At 40.2% G+C, this 14,995-nt stretch overlaps 1 protein-coding gene across 3 annotated transcripts in view; it reads right to left on the reverse strand.

Moving 5' to 3' along the window:
* Window positions 1-12,653, reverse strand: part of LOC143039392 (histone H2A deubiquitinase MYSM1-like) — a 56,945-nt gene extending 44,292 nt beyond the window's left edge. The window contains exon 1 of one of the 3 annotated variants that reach the window (XM_076209355.1): window positions 11,554-11,636. Coding sequence is in view for 2 of the 3 variants with exons in the window: in XM_076209351.1 (XP_076065466.1) it covers window positions 11,554-11,624 (71 nt within the window). In the remaining variant the exon portion in view is untranslated. Of the gene's footprint in view, window positions 1-11,553; window positions 11,688-12,572 lie in introns of those variants that run through there. The other 2 variants (XM_076209352.1, XM_076209351.1) reach the window with 2 other exon arrangements.
* Window positions 12,654-14,995: the final 2,342 nt, after the last annotated feature.

A 14,995-nucleotide genomic window follows, 5' to 3' on the forward strand; every position in this document is an offset into this window, starting at 1 on the left:
ACAAGTTCATTTATAACATCATACAAATTTGCCTCAGCCAACTTATCGTACCCAACGTCATAACTTCGGGAGATTTATGTTAAACGAATATTGGTCTGTCATAAAGCCCGTCGTTACTCCGCGTTGTCGTTAACCGAGTAGGTTGTTAAACGAGGAGTGGTTGTATGTATGTATGTTTATGAAAATTCAACTAATATGGTGAACCAGAACAAAAATGATCCAAAGAAGCTCTGGCAAACTCTGAAGAACCAAAGCCTAGTAACAACGCAGACAGGATAGGACTCATGATAAACGGCAAACTTAACTCTATTAAGAACACCATAGCTAACCACTTCAACTCCTTTTTCACAACCATAGCTACTAAACTAATAGAATCCCTCCTAATGGGTTCTGGGAAGTTTGGGCTGAGGTATGTTCAGGAGTACTATAAAGATAAGTCCAAAAAGTGTTTCCAACTACATCAGACCACCCAAGAAGAAGTGTTTAAATTACTGGCTAATATAAGTGCCAATAAGGCTACAGGGTTAGACATTATTCCTGCAAGGTCTGTTAAGGATGAAGCCACAATTATAATCCCTCCAATAACTAGCATAATAAATTTGTCTATCAGTTCTGGATCTACCCCAAACGACATGAAAAGGGTTTGGGTAACACCTCTTTATAAGAAAAATGCAAAAACTGAGGCAGGAAACTATAGGCCTGTTTCAATTCTAGGTACTATTTCCAAAGTTTTGGAACTTATATAATCAGTTAGATACCTACCTCGGGGAACATAATCTACTATATAACGTGCAATCTGGTTTTAGATCGAACTAGTCAACAGACACCAGCTTAATATACCTTTACAATCTAAAGAAACAGGAATGTGACAGAGGTAACTACATGGGTTTAGTTTTGTTGGATCTACAAAAGGCATTTGATACAATGGATAATGGCATTTTATTAAAAAAAATTCAGGCATTAGGAGTGGCGAATATTGGCTGGTTCAAGTCCTACCTCACAGGTCGCAAACAACTTGTACAGGTAAATGGAGCCTGCTCAGGTGACAGAGATAATTTGTAGTGTACCACAAGGTTCCATTCTGGGGCCGCTTCTGTTCCTGGTCTATATCAATGATATGCCAGGTGCAGTGAACTATAAGTTACTGCTCTATGTAGATGACTGCACTAATTGTCTCAGGTAGGGACCCAGTTAGTGTAGAGGAGGCCCTGAGTGTTGAACTGTCATCAGTCCAGGACTGGCTCATAGATAACTGTCTTTACACCTTGGTAAAACAAAGTATTGTCTTTGCATCCAAACCCAACCTCAGGAAACACTGCAGTGTACAGGACAGATGTGGGGGTAATGTCTTGGAGTCAAAACAAGAGGTAACTTATCTTGGAATACCCTTAGATCAGTCCCTCTCAAGGAATGCTTTAACAAATAAGAATGTATCCAAGTGTTCACATATGGTTAAATTTTGGTACAGAATAGCCAGAAATTTTGATATGGAAATAAAGAAACTTCTGGTCTCAGCCCTGATACAGCATCACTTTGATTATGCTTGTAGCTCTTGGTACAGTTATCTGAGCAGAAAAAACCAGTCTCGGCTACAGGTTGCATAAAATAAGATCATTAGATTCATGCTAAATTTACCTCAACACAGTCATATTGGTATAAAAGAATTGAGCAAAGTAGGAATGTTACATACATACATATACCAAAGGCTTTTTCACCCTTACAAGGGAGGTAGCCAAAAAGCAAATGGCATAAAAACCATTCCCACCCTTTCCATCCCTAATACACTCCACCCCTCCCTTTTATCTTGGCACCTCCTGCTTAACGGGTCATCCCTGCATCTTGTCCACTGCCCTGGGTCAGAGGCAGTGTCACAAGACAGCACATCCACAGCAAGGCCACTTCATTAAATTGGCGACCCCCCCCCCTCTCCATCCCCTCATGTAGAGAAGGAGAAAGACGGGGAGAAATCCCTTCGGGCTGTGTCAATTTTTTTCTCACACGTACTACCCCACCCATTCCACCTAATGCATCACATCATCATCCATAATATACAACCATTCTCCATTCACCCGTTTTCTGTCCTCTCCCTTCCTTCCTCAACAGACATTCTCCTCTTCCCCAAAGCACCCTTCATCTTGTCCATCCATCTCATCCTAGGTCGCCCTCTCATGTTCAACCCTTCTACATCTGCCTTCCACACCTCTTTTACTAGTCTTTCTTCACTCATTCTTTCCATGTGTCCAAACCATCCTGATACTCTTTCATCCACCCTATCTCCCAACTCCCTTACCACCCCCGTTCTCCTCCTCACCTCCTCATTTCTCACTCTATCCAGCCTAGTAACCCCCATCATACTTCTCAAGACACATCATCTCAAACACATTCAAACTCCTTCTCTCTTCCTCTCTTATGTTCCATGTTTCTGCCCCATACAGTGCTGTTGACACAATCACTCCTTCATACAATCTCCTCTTAGCATCCATTCCTAATTGTCTATTCCTCATTACACTTTTTAATCCACCAAGGCATTTACTTACTTCTCTCAATCTACATTCTACCTCCACCTCCACTCCAGCCTTTCCTACCACATTCGCACCCAAGTATCTAAAACTATCCACTTCCTCCAGTTGCTCTCCCTTAATGCTCACTTCCAGTCTGCTGTCACTTTCACCCCTTGTACATCTCATCACCTTACTTTTACCCACATTTATCTTCAACTTACTTCTTTCACACACTCTCCCAAACTCTGTCACCAACTTCCTCAATCCCTCCTCTGGCTCCCCTCCCACTTTTCTCCATTTTCTTTAAACATCTCCAATCCCTGACCCACTACCCTTGCATATACCTCTCACACCACCCCATCCATGTTTAAGTTGAACAGCCATTGTGACATAGCACATCCCTGACAAAGTCCCACCTCTACCTCGAACCGCTAACTCTCTCCATTTCTAATCCTGACACATGCTCTACTACTCTTGTAAAAACTCTTGACAGCTCCTAGAAGCTTTCCTCCTATCCCGGATATCTGCAATACCTCCCACAGTGCCTTTCTGTCTACCCTGTCATAAGCCTTTTCCAGATCCATAAAAGCCCAAAAAACATCCTTACCTTTTCCTATAGCTTTCTCACATGTCTTAAAACTGATCTACGCAACCTCTACCTGTCCTAAATACACACTGTTCCTCACCAATTACTCCCCCTGTTCCTTTCCTAATCCTCTCAATCAAGATCCTCCCATAAGCCTTCCCAACTACACTTAACAAGCTATCCCTCTGAAACTACTAGTCACACTTGTCCCCTTTTCCCTTGTAAAGTGGAACTATACAGGCACTCCTCCTCCAGTCCTCCAGCACTCTACCCTCTCTCCAGCAAACATCAAATAACCTCACCAGCCAGTCCACCATCACTGTACCTCCTTTTATTTGACATTCTTCATGGCATCCATCCAGACCAGGTGCCTTACCTGCTCTTAACAACTGCCTTTACTTCATCCTTCCTTATTTCTCCTCCATTTTCCTCACTCATCACAGTCATTTTTTTAGCACTTCCCACTGCAACTATCTTTCCCTCCCTATCCTCCTTCACATTTAGCAACTCCCAAAAATATTCTGCCCATCTTCCCTTACTGCCTTTTCTTCTGTCTGGGGTATTGGCTGCATGTTGTTATGGCAAAGTAGCATGCAGTTGATACTATAGGGTTTATATGGGGTGCCCCTACAGACCTGAGCCACACATCATTTTGTCTGTGATAGAGGAGGACTCTGCTCACAGAGAAATGATGAAACTTTTTTTATACTGTTACTGTCCCTCTGTTATGCTGTCCCCCAACCCCTTGTTGCTGTCCTGTACTATTTCTCTGAATCTCATTTCCTTGTTTCGCCTACCCTGTGGTGGGGGGGAAAGAATGCTGCCACCAAGTATTCCCACTTGGATCGTAAGAGGTGAGAAAATTCAGGACAGGGCTTGGGACCAGGCATCCTTCTCCCTGTAGCCCCACAGGGAACTTTCCTAAAAAATAAAAAGTAAAGTAGGAAGGTTACCTGTAAAATATAGTGTCCAGCAGCTGAAACTAAACCATGTTTACAATGTTGTTCATAATTCTGCTCTTTCATATGTGAGCTGTAATTTTATTATATCTGCTGAGAACTGAACCCAGAACAGTCAAGGGTCATTTACTGTAACTCATGCAGGTTCCTTCACCAAAAACAGCTTTCACTTCACAAGTGTTCAACTATGGAACTTACTATGTCCATTAAGCAGTCAGATAGCAAGGTTGCTTTCAAGAAAAAGTCAAGGATTACTAAATACCTCAGCTATGGACTGAGAACAGCTTTGATTTTATGTACTACTATCCTAGTGAGAGGTACTAGACTCCATGGGTAGTAACATCCAAATCTGCATTCACTCATAACTGTTCTGACTTTCCCTTTTGATGCTCAAAACTGGTTTCCACCTTTGTTTTGCTTGTCACAGTATGGCATATGTTTCAGGTATGGTTTGAGAACAGTTATGATCTGATCATAATACAAGTCTGGTGAATCAGGGTACCAGGCAATAAGGTAACTGGACCTTTCCCTCCAGCTCCTTGTTGTTTTACTCATATGAGTACTGGTCCCCTGTACCCTACTTCTGGTGCTTCGGATTATAATGTACTATTTCCTGGTCCTCAAACTAAAGTGTAATTGCCAACTTCATCCTCAGATACAGGTAATTTTTGTAATTAATTAACCTGTGACCCAAGCTGCCATGTAGCATTCACTATAACAACATGTTGATATTGTTGATGGCCTGTAACCTTCTAGCCCATAATACTTGATATTTACTCATACCCTGGGATGGACCCCCCCTTTATTGTCCTACACTTGCTGCTACTGCAGTAGAATAATGTAGTATATCCCTAATGGCTAATGGTATTACACTGATCTGGTACTCACTCATACTATTTTGGTTCCTTTTAGTACTATTCTGTTGTTCCTAATGCATAATGCAGTGTTCCTTTATTATGATGGTGCTCAAACCATGGTCTCAATCCTACATGTTACGAACATTTTAGTAGTATTAGCAAATCTATAATAATGTTTGTGTGTGATATGTGTACTGATTGGTATTACTCAAGACTGTTTCTGGTCCGCTTAACCCCTATGTATGTTGTCTGTGTAACTTAGTGTTATCCTCGGCAATTGTAATAGTAATTTTGAACTAGGTGTTCTTTTCATTATCTGTATTTCATGTATTTGATTAATTGCCAAATAACATACATACATACATATACCAAGGCTTTTTCCACCCATCCACCCTCCCTCTTACCTTAGCACCTCCTGGATGACGGGTCATCCCTGCATCCTAAACACTGCCCTGGGTCAGAAGCAGCATCGCAAGACACAGCACATCCACAGCAAGGCTGCTTCATTAAATCAGCGACCCCCCTCTCTGTCCCCCATGCATAAAAGGAGAAGACGGGGAGAAATCCCTACGGGCTGCATCAAATTTTGCTCACACATACTACCTCACCCCCCATCCCCCCCACCCATTCCACCTCATGCATCACAACATCATCCATATACAACCATTCTCCATTCACCCGTCTTCTGTCCTCTCCCATCCTTCCTCAACAGACATTCCCCTCTTCCCCAAAGCCCCCTTCACCCCATCCATCCACCTCATCCTAGATGTCCCTTCATATTCGCTCCCTCCACATCTGCCCTCCATACCTCTTTTACTAGTCTTTCTTCACTCATTCTTTCCATGTGTCCAAACCATCCTAATACTCTTTCATCAACCCTTTCTCCCAACTCTCTTTCCACACCTCTTTTCCTCCTCACCTCCTTTCTCACTCCATCCAGCCTAGTAACCCCTATCATACTTCTCAGACATTTCATCTCAAACACATTCAAACTCCTCTCTTATGTTCCATGTTTCTGACACGTACAGTGCTGTTAGCAGAATCACTCCTTCACATAACCTCCTTTTAGCATCCATTCCCAGATGTCTATTTCTCATTACATGTTTTAATCCACCAAGGCATTTACTCGCTTCTCTCAATCTACATTCTACCTCCACCCCCACTCCTCCCTTTGCTGCCACATTCATACCCAAGTATCTAATACTATCCACTTCCTCCAGTCTCTCTCCCTTAATGCTCACTTCCAGCCTGCTGTCACTCGCTCCTCTTGTAAATCTCATCACCTAACTTTTGCCCATATTTATCTTCAGCTTCCTTCTATCACACACCTTCTTAAACTCTGTCACTAACTTCCTCAATCCCTCCTCTGATCCTGCTACAAGCCCAGTGTTGTCAGCAAAAAACAACTGGTTTATTTCCCACTTTTCTCCATTTTCTTTAACCATCTCCAACCCCTGACCCACCACCCTTGCATTCACCTCTTGCACCACCCCATCCATGCAAAGATTGAACAGCCAGGGCAACACAACACATCCCTGACGAAGTCCCACCTTTACTTCAAACCATTCACTCTCCATTTCTAATCCTAACACAAACTCTACTACTCTCGTAAACTCTTGACTGCTTTTAACAGCTTTCCTCCTATCCCATATATCTGCAATACCTCCCACAGTGCCTTCCTGTCTACTCTGCCATAAGCCTTTTCCAAATACATAAAAGCCCAAAAAACATCCTTACCTTTTCCTATAGCTTTCTCACATATCTGTCTTATCACAAAAATCTGATCTACACAACCCCTATCTGTCCTAAAACCACACTGTTCCTCACCAATTACTTCCTCTGTTCCTCTCCTAATCCTCTCAATCAAGACCCTCCCATCAGCCTTTCAAACTACACTCAACAAGCTGATCCCTCTGAAACTACTACACTCACACTTGTCCCCCTTTCCCTTGTAAAGCAGAACTATACAGACAGTCCTCCGGCACTCTTCATTCTCTTAAACAAACATTAAATAACCTCACCAGCCAGTCCACCATAACTGTAACTCCTTTCTTCAGACATTCTGCATGGCATCCATCCAACTCAGGCGCCTTACCTGCTCTCATCATCTTAACAGCTCCTTTCACTTCCTCTTTCCCTATTTCTCCTCCATTTTCCTCACTCATCTCTCTCATTTTCTTAGCACTTCCCACTACAACTATCTTTCCTCCCCTATCCTTCACATTTAGCAACTCCCAAAAATACTCTGCTCACCTTCCTCTTACTGCCTTCCCTTCCATTATCATCTCTCCATCTGCACCTTTAACCTTTTTTCTCTATTTGATTTGTCTCCTCTTCCTCTTTTAATTTCTTTACAAATCATTTTACTACTTTCAAAATTTTCTGTCATACTCTTACCCCATTTCACATTTGCTCTCCAGTAGACTGGAAGTGAGCATTAAGGGAGAGCGACTGGAGGAAGTGGATAGTTTTAGATACTTGGGTGCGAATGTGGCAGGAAAAGGTGGAGTGAAGGTGGAAGTAGAATGTAGATTGAGAGAAGTAAGTAAATGCCTTGGTGGATTAAAGAGTGTAATGAGGAATAGACATTTGGGAATGGATGCTAAGAGGAGACTGTATGAAGTAGTGATTGTGCCAACAGCACTGTATGGGGCAGAAACATGGAACATAAGAGAAGAAGAGAGAAGGAGTTTGAATGAGTTTGAGATGAGGTGTCTGAGAAGTATGATGGGGGGTTACTAGGCTAGATAGAGTGAGAAATGATGAGGTGAGGAGGAGAACAGGGGTGGAAAAGGAACTTGGAGATAGGGTTGATGAAAGAATATTAGGATGGTTTGGACACATGGAAAGAATGAGTGAAGAAAGACTAGTAAAAGGGGTATGGAGGGCAGATGTGGAGGGAGTGAACATGAGGGGACGTCCTAGGGTGAGGTGGATGGATGGGGTGAAGGGGGCTTTGGGGAAGAGGGGAATGTCTGTTGAGGAAGGACGGGAGAGGACAGAGGACAGGGATGAATGGAGAATGGTTGTATATGGATGATGTTGTGATTGCATGATGTGGAATGGGCGGGGGGGGGGGGAGGTGAGGTAGTATGTGTGGGCAAAATTTGACGCAGCCCGAAGGGATTTCTCCCAGTACTCTCCTTTTATGCAATGGGGGGATGGAGAGGGGGGGTCGCCGATTTAATGAAGCGGCCTTGCTGTGGATGTGCTGTGTCTTGCGACACTGCTTCTGACCCAGGGCAGTGGAAAAGGTGCAGGGATGACCCATCATCCAGGTGCTCAGATAAGAGGGAGGGTGGAGGGGTGTGGAGTGTATTCAGGGATGGAATGGGTGGAAATGATTTTATGCCTTTCTCTTTTTGGCTACCTCCCTTGTAAGGGGGAAAAAGCCTTGGTGTATGTATGTATGTATGTATCTTATGCTTAACTTCCCTTCTCTTTACTTTGTACCTCTAATATAATTCCCTCATCCTAATTTGTAGCCAATCTATGAAGGACTGCTTCTTCTCTTCTGCACCCTTCTTTGCTTCCTCATCCCATCACTCACTACTCTTCCTTCTATTTCCTCCTGCCCTTCTTGTTTCACACACCATCTTTGTACACCTTATGACTCCCTCCTTTAACCATCCCAATTCCTCCTCCACTCCTAGTTCTACTCTATCCTTCACTCCCTCCCACTCCTCTCTCAGCTTCTTATACTCATTCTCCTCATCTTTCTCATTTAAGCAGTTCACTCTAAGTACCTCCCTACCTTCTGCCCTCTTCCTCTTTCTCCACCTATTCTCCACTCTCAATTTACCTTCCACCAGAAAATGATCTCATATTCCCCCACTCTCTCCCCTTAGAACATGTGCATCCTTAACTCTTCCTATCATACTCCTGGTCACCACTATATAGTCCATTAATGCTCTCTATGCCACCCTTACATCCACCACCCTCTTCCATGTGTACTTATGCTTATTATTATTATCATATTATAAAAATGTCTTTGGTTGGAGAGATGCTAGTATTAACAAAATTGAAAATTGAAAATAAAATATGGAAAACCATATACACATAGCAAACAAAAAAACATGGTAAAATTTTAGTTGTGCACACCTATGTGATATAGCAATAGAAAATTATTAATTTTGTAAATTATAATAGATTATGTGATTTTCTTGGCAGAAATCAAAACAAAAAAGTTGCTAAAACCTATTTACTAACGAACGAAGTCACAGCGATTGAATAATACACCATGTTTGTTTTGATAGATGCCGAGGTCAATGAAATTAAAGGATGATAAATTAGTCTATTCTAACCTTACCTAACCTACCTACCTATTTAACCTAACCTAACTTATATAACCTAATCAATATTTAGTAATTCAAATTCTAATGATAATCCGGGTCATCATCGTCATGGTTGCTGACAGCCTGATTATCATTATACCTCGGACAATTACCAGACGACAGCAGAACCCTGTGTTCTCTCATAAGGACACCCTATTGTCTTTGTAACAGCACTTATTAACCTCTTCACTCCAGGGCACATCACACATCTGGCAGCATTAGCTGCCCGACGTGCGATGTTGCGTCATAATAATCGCATTATAAAAGATAAAGTCACTGCTCAATCGCTCGTTCTCTTTCACCCATGAATTTTGATAACCATAGAAAATATGATGAAGCCAGTTTAGAGAGAATGAGGGTCACGCAGGTACGACTACAATAAATATAATCAAGACGCCGACGTCGGCATCATCGCGGACCCACTTGCTCCTCATGATGCCTAAATAGGCGTCACCGTATGGAAGTGGTTAACATCACCTGGAGTTGGAGAACAACTAGTCCACAACATGAAAGCCACTGTCTGATAGTGACTGGACTGGCATGGTGTCTGGACCATATCCTAGCAGCTTCGTTCATTATTAAATTTGCTTATAGCAAGGTTTTTGGGACAATTTATGGTTTCACCCAACAATTTTCTGATGTGGCTTATGCGTTTCTGGTGAGATATGTTGTGTATTGATTGATGGTGTACATCATTTCTGTCGCGAATGCGTAGTTTTCAAGTAATGAATTTTTCAACTTATGCCTACATCTCCTCCCCAACGATCTTGGGGGACCTATGGGAAATCGGGGTTTTTGGGTGGGGGAGGGGCAAAGCCCCCAGCTAGGTTAGGTTAGTGCTTTGGTAGAGAACGGAGGGGGGTCGGGGGGGGGGGTGAAGTCCCCAAGATAGGTTATGATGAGAAGGTTTAAGTTAGGTTAGGTTAGGGTACGCGTACCAATGGAGACACACTTGCCCTATGCAGATGCATTTGACACAAAAAAACTTCTACCTGCTGATGATGAATAGATAGGAGCATAATTATAGGCTCAAAAAATCACTTAACTATCCCCTCATAATGTGACAGAGTCTTACCTTCCTAATCCAAATAGGTTGACTGCAGGAGATGAAAAGATTCTTTCAAAAACAGTACTTTTTTTTATTTCATCTCCTGCAGTCACCTACCTATTTGGATTAGGAAGGTAAGACTGTCACATTATGAGGGGATAGTTTAATGATTTTTTGAGACTATAATTATGCTCCTATCTATTCACTATCGACAGGTAGAACTCTTTTTGTGTCAAATGCGTCTGCATAGGGCAAGTGCGTCTCCATTGGTATGGGCTTCACTAAGTGTAGGGGATAGAGCAAGAAATTATGTAAATTGTTGGTAACGCTGCTCAACAATGACATAGCAACACTCGCGTCAGCTGCCGCCATCAAAGGTGCAATTTATGTATTTTCATATACTTTTTATGTGTTCTTGTTGATTTTAGACCTGTTTTGCAATGCGCATTACTCGATTTAATGCTCCCCACCCAAAAACCCTGATTTCCCACAGGTCCCCCTAAGATCATTGGGGACAAGCGGTATGCATAGATTGTGGAAACGATATATTTGCAATGGAAACGAATGGTAAAATCAATCAGTGAAACTGTAAATTGACCATTTTTTGTTTTTAATTTCAGCCAAAAATTACATATCACGTTCATGAATTATAATTTCCAAAATTTATATTTTTCTAATGCTATATTGCATAGGTGTGCACAACTAAATTAATACCAAAAATATGTATATCCTTCCAATCCAATGAATACTTACATCCTTGTTAAGTTGTGAGATAGCTGAATAGTATAAACATAAAACACCAACTCCAAGAATAAAAGATTGCATTCATGTTATTTTTACATATAATCAGCTGTTTAAGATTTCCTTAATTTAACCAAACATTTCCATGGGTGATGTCCTAATATAATGACGCTGTGAATTGTAAATAGAAAATAAATAAATAAATAAATAAAATAAAAAGAAGACAGACAAACATGACTCATGAGAAGTAAACAAAATATGCAAGTCCCTCTGAGGATACTTTCATCCTAGCGATAAGGCAAAATTAGATACCAGGATTGAATAACTGGATTAATAAGATATCCCTGTATATGATTAACTGTTTATCATTTATCTACAAAACACTGAAGTAAATTTACAGCTTGGTAAAACGACATAACTCGTATAATTAATTTTTCGTCTAAGTTCCAGTAATCGAGTAACATTTGTGAATAACAAATAATTATTCAAATGGGTTTTTTTTCCATTAACTCATTGGGGGTACTTACTTAAAATCAAGATCTGTGAGACCTACAACATCAACGTCTAGTGATGAACCTGGTAATTCTTCGTCAGCCATCACATTAGCTTTGGTAACTTATGGAAGAAAATATATGGAATCGGGTGTATTTACGTAAACAAGCGTAACAGTGTAACATATGGAAAAACAATTTCTTAAATGTAGATAGTTTACCGAAATATAAAAGCATTAATAATTAGATTATAACCATAAGAATTTGTTAACCTTTCAACGATAAAGATAATTTCACAAAGATGCAGAGGTAAACAAAAGTTTTCGAATGGTAATCAGCCTCATTATTTCTTAATTTTGCTCATGAGAAATCTGCCCCCTAAGAATTATTAGTAGGTAATTTTATTCGGCATTGAATCAATATACATAAAGTGCAGATAAAGAAAAGAACACATAGTTCGAAATAACAATTACAAATGCCGAGGATAACACAAAAAAGCATGTAAGCATATTTCCACTGTGGTCCTCAATAGACTGATTTTCTACTCTAAGTTACACAGACAACATACGTAGGGGTTAGGGGTACCAAAAACTGTCATGAGTAATACCAATCAGTGCACATATGACACATAAACATTATTATAGATTTACTAATACTTATACTACTAAAATGTTCGTAACACGTAGGATATTGAGACCAAAACTTGAGCACCATCACAATAAGAAACATTGCATTATGCATAAGGAACAACAAAATAATGCTAAAAGGTACCAAAACAGTATGAGTATTATATCAGTGTAGTACCATTAATGATATACTACATTATCGTCAATATTAAACCACCAAAAATAAATAATACTTGAAGTTTTGATACCATACTCCCTCAAGAACGCAGGTTTTTGTGGCAGGACCACATGTTTATGATGTTCTCTGCCTTGAGTAACTCGTATTTCAGTCTATATTTATAATTTACATCGTCCATGTCTTGGTCATAGTTCCTCTTAAACAGATATGTTTTAGTCTTTTTTAAGTTATCAAAATTCTTAAGTATTTACTTGATTCCTACTTGATGTTTCGAGATCTGCACCATGCACCTCACAGCCGTGGTGGTCCACTACTACTACTACACAGTCCAGGGTCCTTCCTCGTCTGGGTCAGCTGATCAGGTATGGAGTTTGACCCTGCTTCGTTCGGATGTGTAAAAAGCCCCTTACCAATGTCTCACTAGACAGGTTACTCAGGAAGAGGTCCAGCTACCTCATTATTTTTCAACTGGGCAGTCTGCCAGGCTCCGTTCCTGTTTGGGCAAGCAGTTGAAATTTATGTGGCTTCTAACAGTAAAACCTGTGGTTATTATTTTGTCTTTCCCCCTAGCTATGTAGAAATGCCCTCTTGCGTTGCCGTTGAGCACGGCAGTTTCCGATTTTTTTTCCCTCTCATCTTTGCTCCTTGTGGATGACGGGTTATTCGTGCATCTCGCCCGTTGTCCTGGGTCAGAAGCAATGCAGCAAGACAGAGCACATCCACAGCAAGGCCGTGTCATTTAATCGGCGATCCCACTCCCTTCTCTGTCCCTTCATGCAGAAAGATTAGTCTTTGCAAAAGCTTTTGATACCGTCCTCCACAAAAGACTACTTATTAAATTAGCTTCACACGGAATAAGTGGTAGCCTATCAAGTTGGACTAGTAATTGGTTGAACAATCGAAAACAGAGAGTTGTTATTAATGATAAAACTTCTAGATGGAAAAATATTACGAGTGGAGTTCCCCAGAGTTCCGTTCTTGGACCACTTCTATTCATAGTATATATGATATAGATCACGGACTGAAATTTATTGTTTCCAAATTTGCTGATGATACAGAACTATGCGGAATGGGAAATGATCACTTAAACCAGTTAGATATTCAAAAAGATTTAGATAAACTACAGCAATGGTCTGAAAAGTGGTTGATGCACATAGGTTAGAAATAAGAGTAAGTACTATTCCAAGTTATTTGGAAATTCGTTAACAAAAGTGGATAGTGAAAAGGATCTCGGCGTAATTATCAGTAACGATCTCAAATAATGTAAGCCGTGGATTTCAGCCTCTGAGAATGCAAATAAGATTCTAGGATTGCGCGATCTTTTGACTTCAAAAGTCCATCTCTCTCACATTTGGAATATACTGTTTCCGTATGATCACCGAATCTCATTAAAGACATTGCCAGATTGGAAAAAGTACAACAGCGAGCCACAAAACTGATTTCAAATATTGACAATAGATCGTGCGAAAATCGACTAAAACATGAATCTGTTTTCCCTAAAAAAAAAAAAAAAAAAAAAAAAAAAAACACGTAGACTCGGAGGTGACTTGATACAGGTCTTTAAGATTATAAAGGAAATTGACAACATCATAAGTGACAAAATTTTCACATTGAATGAGATTCCGACAAAAATAATAGTCTCAAACTGTCAGGAAATATATTTGATTTGGAAGTGGGTAGAAACAACTTCGCCATCCGTGTAGTTAATGAATAGAATAAACTTCCTGTAGAGGCAGTTCAATGTAGTTCAGTTCGAAGCTCTAAAATTCGATTAGATAAACACCTAAGCAAAATGCTGTAATGCTTGTCATTTGTTTTACATTATTGTTTGTATTTGTTTGTTATTATTTGTCTATTATCATTTGATTGAGCATCATTTATTACTATTTATCTGTCAAATTATTATTATTATTTACTGTTTACCTGTTTGTTATTTAAATTAACATGTTTGTCTATTTTTTTTTTTTACTTATTTATCTATCTTTATTATTATATACAATATTATAATTTTTATTCATTTATCTATCTGTTTATTATTATATACAATATTATAATTTCTATTTATTTATTTATTTATTTGTTTACTTATCATTATTATATTTTTTTTCGCATCCGACCTAGTTATGGACCAAAAGGTCTCCTGTCGGCATGCTCCTCCTTTGTAATCCTTTGGGAGAAATCCTCTTAGGCTGCGTCAAATTAAAATTCACACATAACCACTCCCTAACCCCCAATCATCCTTCACCCATTCCTTTCCATTTATCACAGTATTATCCATACACAGCCATTCACCACTCACCCCTATCTTCTGCCTTCTCTCTTCCTTCTTCAACAGACATTCCCCTCTTGCTGAACGCCCCTGTCATCCCATCCATCCATCTCATCCTCGATCGCCCCCTCGTGTTCACTCCATCCACCTCTTCCTTCTACATTTCTTTTACTAATCTTTCTTCACTCATTCTTTCCATGTGTTCAAACCATCTCATACTCTTTCTTCAACCCTATCTCTCATCTCCTTTTCCATCCCAACTCTTCTAATTTCCTCATTTCTCACTCTATCCTTATAATCCCTACTATACTTCTCGGACATTTCATCTCAAACACATTTAGATTTTTTCTCACTTATGTTTCATGTTTCTGCCCCATACAGTGTTGTTGGCAAAATCATTCCTTC

The sequence above is a fragment of the Oratosquilla oratoria genome, chromosome 26 (assembly GCF_046742065.1).
Source record: "Oratosquilla oratoria isolate Oo_2021 chromosome 26, ASM4674206v1, whole genome shotgun sequence".
Taxonomy (NCBI): domain Eukaryota; kingdom Metazoa; phylum Arthropoda; class Malacostraca; order Stomatopoda; family Squillidae; genus Oratosquilla; species Oratosquilla oratoria.